Source organism: Triturus cristatus, chromosome 3_1, assembly GCF_964204655.1.
Source record: "Triturus cristatus chromosome 3_1, aTriCri1.1, whole genome shotgun sequence".
Lineage (NCBI taxonomy): Eukaryota > Metazoa > Chordata > Amphibia > Caudata > Salamandridae > Triturus > Triturus cristatus.
The window spans coordinates 1,158,881,054-1,158,893,421 of record NC_140583.1 but is presented as its reverse complement, the minus strand read 5'-3'; the positions used below and the strand labels follow the sequence as shown (position 1 = coordinate 1,158,893,421).

The window sequence follows — 12,368 nt, the reverse complement described above, 5'->3', positions numbered from 1 at the left end:
CGGATTCCTGCGTCGTGGAGGCGTGTGCATAGGGTGTGGTGGCAGACTGTGTCGAAGGCGGCTCAGCGGTCCAGGAGGATGAGGGCTGCGGTTTCTCCGTTGTCCAGGATGGCTCTGATGTCGTCGGTGGCGGCAATGATGGCAGTTTCGGTGCTGTGGTTTTTGCGGAATCCGGACTGGGTTGGGTCCAGGATGTTGTCGTCCTCAAGGTAACAGGTTAGTTTGTTGACGATCTTCTTGATGACCTTTGCCGGGAACGGGAGCAGGGTGATGGGCCGGAAGTTCTTGAGGTCTCTCGGGTCCGCCTTGGGTTTTTTGAGCAGAGCGTTGATCTCGGCATGCTTCCAGCTCTCCGGGAAGGTGGCGGTCTCGAAGGAGGTGTTTATGATCTTGCGGAGATGGGTCGTGATGGTGGGGCTGGCTTTGTTGAAGATGTGGTGTGGGCATGGGTCTGATGGAGAGCCGGAGTGGGTGTTGTTCATGGTTTTGATGGTGTCGTCGTCATTCACTTGGGTCCAGGTGAGCAGGGTGTTGGTGCGGGTGGTGGGGGGTGATTCTGAGGTGTTGTTGGCTGCCTGGGAGGTCTGGTTGTTGAAGCTGTCGTGGATGTCGGTGATCTTTCGATGGAAGAAGGTGGCTAGGGAGTCGCACAGGTCTTGTGATGGCGGGATGTCGTTGGTGTTTGAGCTGGGGTTGGAGAGTTCTTTCACGATGTTGAAGAGCTCTTTGCTGTCGTGTGCGTTGTTGTCGAGGCGGTCCTTGAAGGAGGTCCTTTTGGCGGTTCGGATGAGGTGATGGTGTCTGCGGATGGCGCTCTTGTGGGCTGCATAGTTGTCTGGGGTCTGGTCGTGGCGCCACTTGCTCTCGAGCTTTCTGCAGGTTTGTTTGGAGGCTTGGAGTTCGGCGGTGAACCAGAAGGCCTTCCTGTCGGAGCGTCTGATGGAGGGTTTCTTGATCGGGGCGAGTGTGTTGGCGCAGTCGTAGATCCATTGTCTGAGGTTGCGGGCGGCGGTGTCTGTGTCGGTGCAGTCCATTGGCTGGCTTCGGGCGAGAGTGGTGATTAGCTGGTGATCGGTGACTTTGCTCCAGCTGCTGTGGGGAGCCTGCTGAGTGTGGTGGTGCCTGGTGGGTTTCTGGAAGGCGAAGAGGATGCAGCGGTGATCGGTCCAGTGGAGGTCGGTGGTGTGGCTGACAGTGATGTGGTTGCTTGCGGAGACGATGGGGTCCAGCGTGTGTCAAGCAGAGTGGGTGGGCGTTGTGACGAGCTGTCTGAGTCCGAGGTTGGCGAGGTTGTCGATCAGGGTGGTGGAGTTGCTGTCATTGTTGTTTTTGAGATGGAAGTTGAGGTCTCCGAGGAGGATGAAGTCTGTGGAGGCGAAGGACTGCGTGCTGACGTGGATCTGGAAGTGCAGGTGTTCGGCGGTGCTGAGGGTACCGTCGGTGCTGGTCGAGATCCTGAGGGTGTTCTTGGGAATGACGGCGATTCCTCATCTCACTCCGTTGGTATGGTCTCTGCGTGTAATCTTGTAGCCTTCCGGAATGGCTATGGCGACGCCTGGGGCCGAGGAGGCATTCATCCAGGTCTCTGTGAGGAAGACGATGTCCGGGGAGGATGTGTCGTGCATGTCCCAGAGTTCAATGGCGTGTTTGCGTACGGAGCGGGTGTTAAATAGTATACATCAGAGGTGGTTGCGTCCTGCCTTGGTGGGTTGTTTGGTGAATTGGAGGCTGGTGTAGCTGCAGCTCCGGCAGGTGAAGGGTCCTTGGGTGCGCTTTGGGGCGGCCAGGAAGCAGGTGTGTGATCGTCCGGGGTTGAGTGCGTGGAGGGTGCTGGCACCGTAGTGGTGTCGGTCGTCATGGCGTTCGTGGGAACCAGGGGGTCTGACGCTGTGCGCGGTCCAGGCGCCGACGGGCTTGCCTTAGGCGCGCCTTTGGCGTCACAGCGGCCGCCATTATAAGGGGAGGTGGGAGGGAGGAACAGCGGGGAGGCGGGATGACGAATGGACGAGCAGGGGGGCGGGGCCGCAGGGTACGCAGCGGCGAGAAAAACGGGCAAAAAAAAAACAGGGGCACAGAAGGCAAAAGGGCACCAGCGGGGGCAAAGGCGAAGGGGCACAGAAGGCAATGGCAAGAGGGACACAAAGGCCAAAAGGGGGCAAAAACAGGAAACAGCAAATATCAAAGAAAAAACAAATTACAGTGAAGAACACAACCGAGGCAGAGGGGCCTAGAACCTATGGCGGTGGCAGTGAGCAGAGGGACACGGGCACACAGGTGGTGCTGTGTGGCGTGGGGGAGCGACCTTCCTGAAATCAGGGTCAAGGGTCGCTCTCCTCACCGCGCAGCGGCCGCCATTATAAGGGGAGGTGGAAGGGAGGAGCAGCTGGGAGGTGGGAGCGGGACGACGAATGGGCGAGCAGGGGGGCGGGGCTACAGGGGACGCAGCAGCGGGAAAAACGGGCAAAAAAAACAGGGGCACAGAAGGCAAAAGAGCACCAGCGGGGGCAAAGGCGAAGGGGCACAGAGGGCAAAGGCAAGAGGGGCACAGAGGCCAAAAGGGGGCAAAAACAGGAAACAACAAATATCAAAGAATAAACAAATTACAGTGAAGAACACAACCGAGGCAGAGGGGCCTAGAACATACGGCGGTGGCAGTGAGCAGAGGGATACGGGCACGCAGGTGGTGCTGTGCGGCGTGGGGGAGCGACCTTCCTGAAATCCCAGTAGCCATTGTCCCTGTTTCAAAGGTTCTATACTCTGGAGTTTTTGCAAGAAACATACAACGCTCTCACAACATGTTCTAGACACAACCTACACTTTATTACCTAAGACCTTTTAGGTCGAAAAGGCACTGTACTAACAACATTAGGATTTTGTGAACTATTCAGTTTTATCGATCGTTTATTTTCTTCTTTCTATAGTGGTTGCATCTCACTTCGTAACATCTGGCATATGCATATGCATTTGCTTCAATTGCGCAACGTATTGGCAACAAACGTTTCATTGACTCGTTGATACATAGTTGGTATGATTGGCATACCATTGACACTGTCGTGCCACAAGAATATTTAAGAACCACACATCCAGTCTCATTTTTGGGTTCACCGCTAGGTGGTTGATCAGAATCACTCTCGCCATCTTGTTGGACCAACTAAACAAGCCTCCAGTTGGGATCACTTTGGTCACAGCGGTTCAGTTACAATCAGACGTGTCCTTTTGGGACATATTTAGTGTGGAGAGTGATTATTGTGGACCATTACAAGTGTTTGCTCAGTCATTTTATACATAGCTATCTGTACCGCGGTTGTGTCGTTCACGGTGTCACATGGTGGATACTTAGTATGAACAACGGACATTGTGACTAATGCGGACCGATGACAGCTTTCACCCATTTATACATTGTCAATTTCATTGCGGTAGGAGTCGTTTTTCATTAGGTTTATCCTTTTTAATTCTTTCATTAATGATGAACGTTCATTTTACGCCTGACCGCTCCATCAACAATAGCGTGTTTATTACTACCACACGTTAAAATATGGCGGACCTTTTCCATGGATTGCGAACACTTTGCCGCTAGTGGTCCGTTCTCAGTTTTTAGTTTTCACATCGTAAACTCTTTCGCGGCTTCTAGTCAATATCTAGCAGCACTCTGTGCACTCCACGTACAAAATCCGTTGAGCAGGTACTGGAAGCACTGAAGGAATAATTACCGGTAAGCGGACTGAGAGTGTGACTGTGAGATTAAAACGATGATGTTCTCTTGTGCTTAAGTCGTATTAGTTACCGGATAGCTTACAATATTAGAACTACTGGTCCATAATGAAAGAAACTGACTTACTATTTCGTGGTGTGGTGAGCATTCATGTGGTAATTCACTGAAATCTGTCCCATATCAGTGGCTGTGTTGAAACTGAGTAGACAGTCACTTGACACCATGCCTTGAAGCACATGCATGGGTTCTTGCACCTTCAGTTTCTTATGTTTCATTGTCATTACAAATGAACCTTGACTTTTTAAGGCCGTCGATGCAGCCCATGTATACACTTTGGTTTTCAATGGTGTAAGTTGTGGCAGTGAAGATAATTCATTAAAATTCTCCCTAGGCATGTTTGTCGATGCACCACTGTCGATAATGAAAGGTTCCTGAACAGCCATTTATTTTCAGTGTAATCTTTACACAATCTTTGCATGACTTTGGTGCATTGTCATGTCAATCTTTCTTTGACTGACGTTTTTCTTCACAAGCTTCCAAACCAACAGGCACGCACTTTTCTGAGGTAAACAATGACATGGCACAATCATTATCAACACTTTCACTTGATGCTGATACATAAGAACTGTATGATGATGATTTAGATGACAAAGACTCCGTTCAGTGTCGATTTGTTTTAACTGATGTCGCCGCTTGGCCTTGTGGGTGTGCGTCGAACATTGCTTCTGGAATGTCCTGACGGCCATTTTGTCTTTCCGCTGAGACGCACTCACTTTTTTGTTTGCTTTCCAGACTTTCACAAAATGGTTCTCCTTTCCACAACCTTTACGTATCTGTCCATGAGCTGAACATTTACCTTTGTGTGGAAACGAAAATCCACATGCAAAACACATCTTTTTACATGAAGACATCACTTTGTGCCCTTTATTTGTTGTTTTGACTTACTTTTCACACTCATAACAGATTAATTCTGGGCACCTCTAGCCTCAATGTCAGCGGCTTTTCTATCAGCAAACTCTTCAGCTCTGACTGCCATTAACACTAGCTCCAGACTAGGAGTTTCTCTCAGCATTTATCTTCCAAATTAATCTGACATGCATCGATACACAGCTTCTTTATCATCAAATTCATTGAACTTACAATGTCTGATAAGTGTATCAAGTCTCTCCACTTATTCTCCTTTGGTTTCACCAACTTTCTGGTGCTCTTGGTTGAAGATATATTGTTCATAGTCAACATTTGACACTGGATTAAACTTGATATACAACACTTATTTAATCTGCCCATATGTAACTTCATCAGTTCGCTGCATTTTCTTTATGACTTCTTTTGCACCTTTGCCAGCCAGATTTTTGAGATACTTGATAATCTTTTTGTTATCAGTCTCTTCAAGTGCATCAATGAAATCATCAAATTTCTCTATTCAAGCAGTCCATCTGTAGTCTATAGTCGGATTGTTGGTGGTATGGAATGGTGGTGGTTTCAGGAAAGCGGCAGTATTGTAGCCATTTATGGAAGTGGCTGACATGGAGGGTGAAGATCTTTCCGGCTCCCTCAGCTGTTAATCTTGAACCTGTTCAGGTGAGCCATCTCTAAGGCCCTGAGATTCACTGGCCTCTGGATCATCCTTGATGTGGCATGCACAAGCAATTTGCTTGAACCACAGCAAACTCTCAGGGAGAGCACTGTTGATCTTGGGGTTACTTATCCTCTAGCTCAGGGTTACTCATAGTACGGCCCGCGGGCTGCCAGCAGCCCGGCAAGCCTTCCTCGGCGGCCCGTGGACCTTGCAGACATCCTACATGTGTTTTAAAAAAAAATTAAATAGTGTAAACACTGCCGGTTGCAGCAGCCCGGACTCTGAGACTCTGCTCTGTGGTGGCCAGGGCTTTCCAGTGATTGTCAAAGTGGAGATGCAGGGGCCTAAGAGGTGAAATACAACAAAGCTTTATTAACATGTAAATGGTCTTTTAAAGACCTGTGAAGTACTCAGGTGCGGCTGTGTGTGAGTGCTGGGAAGCTGTCTCAGGGCGACTGTGTGTGCGCCCTGGGAAGCTGTCTCAGCCCAGGCTGAGGGCTGACACACACATGGGTGAGATGACAGAGGGTGACAGAGAGAGGGAGAGGGAGACAGAGGGAGAGGGAGGGAGACAGGGGAATGGAGAGAGACAGGGAGAGATAGAGGGAGACAGAAAGAGAGAGACCGAGAGAGGGAGACAGAGGGAGGGAGACAGAGGGAGGGAGATGGAGGGTGACGAAAGGAGGGGGAGGGAGAGGGAGGGAGGGAGACAGGGAAGGAGGGAGACGGAGGGAGACAAAGGGAGACCGAAGGAGAGGGAGGGAGACGGAGGGAGACAGGGAGGGAGGGAGACGGAGGGAGACAGACGGAGGGAGATGGAGGGAGGGAGACAGAGGGAGACAGGGAGGGAGACGGCGGGAGGGAGACGGAGGGAGACGGAGGCAGAGAGACGTACGGACGGAGAGGTAGACATAGGGAGAGAGACAGGGATTGAGACAGAGGGAGGGAGACAGAGGGAGAGAGATAGAGGGAGGGAGAGAGACAGAGGGAGACGGAGGGAGGGAGATGGAGGGAGACAGAGGGAGGGAGAGGGAGGGAGGGAGACGGAGGGAGGGAGAGGGAGACAGAGGGAGAGAGACAGAGGGAGAGAGACAAAGGGCGAGGGAGGGAGACAGAGGGAGGGAGATGGAGGGGGACGGAAGGAGGGAGAGGGAGGGAGAGAGAGAGAGAGGGAGGGAGACGGAGGGAGACAGGGAGGGAGGGAGACAAAGAGAGGGAGACGGAGGGAGACGGAGGGAGACAGGAAGGGAGGGAGGGAGACGGAGAGAGGGAGATGGAGGGAGGGAGACAGAGGGAGACAGGAAGGGAGGGAGGGAGACGGAGGGAGGGAGACAGGGAGACAGGGAGGGAGAGAGACAGGGAGGGAGACTGAGGGAGGGAGACGGAGGGAGGGAGACGAATGGAGGGAGAGGGAGAGAGACAGAGGGAGAGAGACAGAGGGAAAGGGAGAGGGAGGGAGACGGAGGGAGGGAGACGGAGGGAGGGAGACAGAGGGAGGGAGACAGAGGGAGAGAGACAGAGGGAGAGAGACCGAGGGAGAGAGACAGAGGGAGAGAGACAGAGGGAGGGAGACGGACGGAGGGAGGGAGACGGACGGAGGGAGGGAGAGGGAGGGAGATGGAGGAAGGGAGAGGGAGGGAGATGGAGGAAGGGAGAGGGAGAGGGAGAGATGGGGATGGAGAGGGAGGGAGATGGAGGGAGGGAGACGGAGAGAGACGGAGGGAGAGAGACAGAGGGAGACAGGGAGGGAGACAGGGAGGGAGACAGGGAGGGAGACAGGGAGGGAGACAGGGAGGGAGACAGGGAGGGAGACGTACGGAGGGAGAGAGAGGGAGACAGAGGGAGAGAGACAGAGGGAGAGGGAGGGAGACAGAGGGAGGGAGACAGAGGGAGGGAGACAGAGGGAGGGAGACAGAGGGAGGGAGACAGAGGGAGGGAGACAGAGGGAGGGAGACAGAGGGAGGGAGACAGAGGGAGGGAGACAGAGGGAGGGAGACAAAGGGAGGGAGACAAAGGGAGGGAGACAAAGGGAGGGAGACAAAGGGAGGGAGACAAAGGGAGGGAGACAAAGGGAGGGAGACAAAGGGAGGGAGACAAAGGGAGGGAGACCGAGGGAGGGAGACAGCAGGAGGGAGAGACCGAGAGGGAGACAGAGAGGGAGACAGAGGGAGGGAGACAGAGGGAGGGAGACAGAGGGAGGGAGACAGAGGGAGGGAGACAGAGAGGGAGACAGAGGGAGGGAGACAGGGAGGGAGAGCGACAGAGGGAGAGCGACAGAGGGAGAGCGACAGAGGGAGAGCGACAGAGGGAGGAGGGCGACAGAGGGAGGAGGGCGACAGAGGGAGGAGGGCGACAGAGGGAGGAGGGCGACAGACGGAGGGAGGGCGACAGAGGGAGGAGGGCGACAGACGGAGGGAGGGCGACAGACGGAGGGAGGGCGACAGACGGAGGGAGGGCGACAGACGGAGGGAGGGCGACAGATGGAGGGAGGGCGACAGACGGAGGGAGGGCGACAGACGGAGGGAGGGCGACGGAGGGAGGGCGACGGGGGGAGAGAGACAGGGGGAGAGAGACGGGGGAGAGAGACGGGGGAGAGAGACAGGGGGAGAGAGACAGCGGGAGGGAGACAGAGGGAGGGGGAGAGGGAGAGGGAGAGAGAGAGATGTGTGTATGCTGGGTCTGGTGGCTCAGTGGACGAAGGCGTCTGCTGCAGGGACCTGTGTTCAACCTCACGGTCACAATTTTGTTTGCTTTAGCCCCGCACACTTCCCCTCTGACCCCGCCCCCACCGGTGCGGCCCTCGGCCCCAAACCACACTGTAAATTTGGCCCCCGAGAGAAAGTTTGTGAGTACCCATGCTCTAGCTCATCACCAGTTGTAGCGTGTTCCTCAGCATGGGTACCTGCCAATGGCTACGCCTCACAGGGAGCTTAGTATTACAGATCTTTATTCGTCTGCATGTAACTGCGAACACAACATTTTGAATCCGTGTTCATTGCATTCCGCTCTTACAATTACGTCACAGTTCTACGGAGTCTATCAGGAGCTAAAAGGGTTCCATCATTTCCAACTCGCAAGACACTACAACAGTAACCACTTAGGGCCAGGGAGACAGTTAGCTGTCTTAGCCAGCCGTCTCAGAGTCCTCAGCGCACGTATCTCCTTCACTGCAGTCCAGCAAAGAAGCAGTCCTGATCATGGGGAATACAGGATGCTGAGAATGCTGGAGATGCTGAAGAGATACTGGGAGAGTTTCTGGGCCCATCCTGGTATCCACAAGCATCAGGGGTGGTCTTCAGCTTTAGGACTCGATCTCCCACAGTGCACTAGTGGAGTCTAGTACAGGTTCAGTTGCCACTGGCCAGCTAGTCACCCTGCTACAGCGGTCTCAATGGCTCCTTACAGGTGAGTAAATCTTCTTCAGGGAGACCAGATGCCACTCTGATTATAGTCTCTGGCCCAACAGACTTGTGGGAACCTCGTGAGGGTCAGGACTTGGGTACCTTGGCTTGCAGCAGCAGACAGGTGTTCCTGGTCAGCTGGCTCTCGAGAGTGCAAGGTTCTTTATGCTTTTGCGATCCTGGTGCTTAACTGGAGACTATCCAATCAGCCTTGGAGTCACTTTTTCTGTTCTGGCAGCAGTGGAGCTCTTTTCAATGACTGGGCACAGCAGGCACCGTCCTCTTTCAGGTTCCTTAAGTTTAATAGGTGCAATCCAGTCTTTGGTGCAGACTCTCTTTGCTGGCTCCAGGGAACAGCAGGACTGTGCTTCTTCTATCTTCCTTCCTAACCAGTACGGATCTGTGTATTGTGTGTCTTGGGTGCCACTTTTATGCCATTTTCGTGTTTCTGGGAGGGGAGGACTCGCTAGCCAATGGGGCAGTAGTTCCCACAAGACAATCCTTCCCACTGTACATCACTTCTTGGTGGTTTAGACACCAAACAATCCCAGGAAACTCTTCTCTACCCAAGTCCAAGGTGGCGTAAGCCTCTTTCCCTATGAGGAGCCCTGGGACACCACTAGGGTGTACCCTGCACAATGAGTCACTCCTCCTGGAAAAGCAGTTCTGCAGCAGGTGTTCCTCCCTGGAGGAGATGCAAGTCCGTCTACCTACACAAAGAAGGCGGCCTGTAGAAGTGTGACTTGCATAAGCTTCACTGAGGTGGTAACCTCTATGAAGCTGGCCTTCTATGGCCACCGCCTAGTAACTATCCTGCTGGGGGAGGTCAGACCTCCTCCCACCAATGGTTTTCTTTTGTCCCCTGTTCCTTGGAGCACCTTTCAGTTCCTAGTGGGAGGGCCAGCCTGTTGTCTGAGGTGCAAATAGTCAGCAAGGGCTACCAGCGGTCTGGATAACAAAGTGGTGACTTTCTAAAGTAACCTTTGCTTTAAACTGTAAGTTAAATCAAACTTCAGCAGTGAGTCTGGTTTAATGCAACAATTAATTTGATACCTTGAAGTGCTATCTTTGGGGATTTCCAAATGGAAGTTAGCACTTAATACGATGGCTAATGCAACTTTATGTTGGCTAAAGGGGCTACCGGTCTTGTTACAATAAAAACAACAGGTTTAAGTTTTCAATGTCAGGGTATATCGAGCACACAAGAAACATCCTCTTCTTTTTGATATTTAGCAGTCTGCCTAGAGGGTGACCAAGGCCTTCCTTAAGGGGAGAGTTATTAATTTTAAAAATGGAGGTTTGGATTTGGCAAAAGGGTTTATGTTGCCATGTCAAGTTGGCAGGTTACAAGCTTTCCGACGAGGCTGTGATAAACCATGTTTTTACCTTGTCACTGTAGTGGTGGCACAATTGAGTGCTGCAGCCCACCAGTGACATTTAACTTACTAGTCCACTGTACCTCTTGTACCATATACTAAGGACTTATAGGTAAGTTACTTACGCCAATCGGGTATTAGCCAATTAAACACAACTTTGAGGGATCAGTGCACATGATCTGGGGCCTGGACAGCAGGGCCCAGTGCACTACAGAGTCAAAAAAACAGCAGCATTAGGCAAACTATGCGGGCAAGGAGGCTGATCATATAAAAAGAGGCACTTTCCTGTAGATAGAAAAATAAGGCAGCCCCCCCCCACCCTTCCAAGCTGTTTATTTCATTATTGCTCGGTGATCTGATTTTACTGTACATAAACTCTAGCTGCTTACTGGCTGCATTGCTTACCATAATCACGAGGAAAACTCTGGCATGAAATGCCTGTATCATGCTAAAGGTTCTCCTCATGGCTGCAGTTCTGGAGGTTTTACCAATAAGTAGTAAGTTGTGGTGCATTCCAGTATTCTTGTCCCAGACGGTGTCCCATGATACTTCTGACGTATTTGGTTTATACACAGAGCTTTATGATTCTTATTTTTTCTTTTTACATTTAAAACAGGTCCTCTAATTGCCAGCTCTGTCTTCTCATTAAGAGAAAATAAGGATGTGTGTTTCATGCACCATGAAGAGTCAGAGCGAAGACAGAACATCAGTCAGTCTCCAGGTGAGTAAGTCGTGAAAAAGCCATTCTATCCAGTGAAATGAAAGTAGGTATTTTTGATCACATGCACCATATATATAAATAAGTCTTGTACATGGCCCCCTCACATGCACACAACGGTAAATAGTAAACACTGTACCCCAGTCCACTGTAACCCGTTCCACTATACCCTTTTCCACTCTACAACAGTGTACTCTCCTCCACTCTACAAACTCTGCTACACTCTATGCCACTCTACTAGACTCTATTCCCGAATACTCTATTGTACAACACTCTATTCCTCTCTACAACAGTTTACAACACTGTACAACACAGCACAGCACTCTACTATATGAGACACCACTCAATTTATAACCATTTCCTTGACTATACGCTACGCCACTTCAATGTATGCCACTCCACTGTACCCTACTCTACACCACTCAACTTTACGCTATTCCACTCCATTCTTTTACACTCCACTGTATGCTATTCCACTGTATGATACTCCACTGCACAGTAATCTACTCTACGCCACTAGAGTCTACGTCACTGCACTCCAGGCCACTCCACTGTACAACACTCTCCTCCAGTCTATATAACTCCCCTCTATAAAAGTCTCCTAAACTTAATGGCACTCTATGACCCTCTACTCCACTCTATCCCTGTGCACTCCACTGTCCAACTCTGTACTCCACTCTATGCCAGTACACTCCAGTGTATAACACACTATTCTACTATACAACACTGTTCTATAAAGTACGACACAGCGCTCTACTATACTGTACAAGACCCCACTCAAATGTATACGTTTGTTACCTACGCTACTTTACTACACTCCACTTCATGCCACTCTACTCAACAACACACTAGTACACCCTAATGTACTTTACTCCACACTATGTTACTCCACTCAACTCTACTCAATGAGACTTTACCTCAGTTCACGCTACTGTACAACAGTACACTCTACGCAGCTTCAGTATTTAACACAATACTGCACTCTATGCAACTCTATGCTACAACACTCTGCTACACTGTATGCCACACTCTGATATTTTAGTCCAGTCTATACCCCTACACTCCACGGTAGAACACTATACTATAATGCACAGCACTGTACAACATTCTGCTCCACTCTATACCACTCTGAGATACTCTAGTCCACTATACAGCAGTGTACGCAACTCTTTGTATGCCACTGCACCCCACTTTACTCCACTCTGTGACACAGTACATTACTCCATTGTACACCACCCCACGCTATACCATTGTACTCTATAATACTGTATGCCAATCCTCTCTACCACACTGTACTTTACTGTACACCACCCCACAAAACTCTACTAGACTGTATGCCACTCTACTCTGCTGTAGTGTACAATGCGTTCCAATACTGAATGCCACACCACTACATTCTACTGTTCAACACGGTACTCCAATTTATGACACTTTACTTAACTGTATGCTACGCCACTCCAGTCTACTGCACTCCATGCCACTATAGTCTACGAGACGCCATTCCACTCTACTCCACTCTACGCTACCCTACACCAGTATACTCCACCGTGCTACACTTTATCCCACTCTATGCCACTGTACC

General features: G+C 51.0%; 1 protein-coding gene across 2 annotated transcripts in view; it reads left to right on the top strand.

The window, feature by feature from the left end:
- The window catches only part of LOC146861680 (uncharacterized), a 262,005-nt gene that overhangs the window by 109,549 nt on the left and 140,088 nt on the right, over positions 1 to 12,368 (top strand). For both annotated transcript variants that reach the window (XM_085646043.1, XM_085646044.1), the window contains exon 3: positions 10,685 to 10,789. In XM_085646043.1, the coding sequence (XP_085502169.1) occupies positions 10,685 to 10,789 (105 nt within the window). The remainder of the gene's footprint in view (positions 1 to 10,684; positions 10,790 to 12,368) is intronic.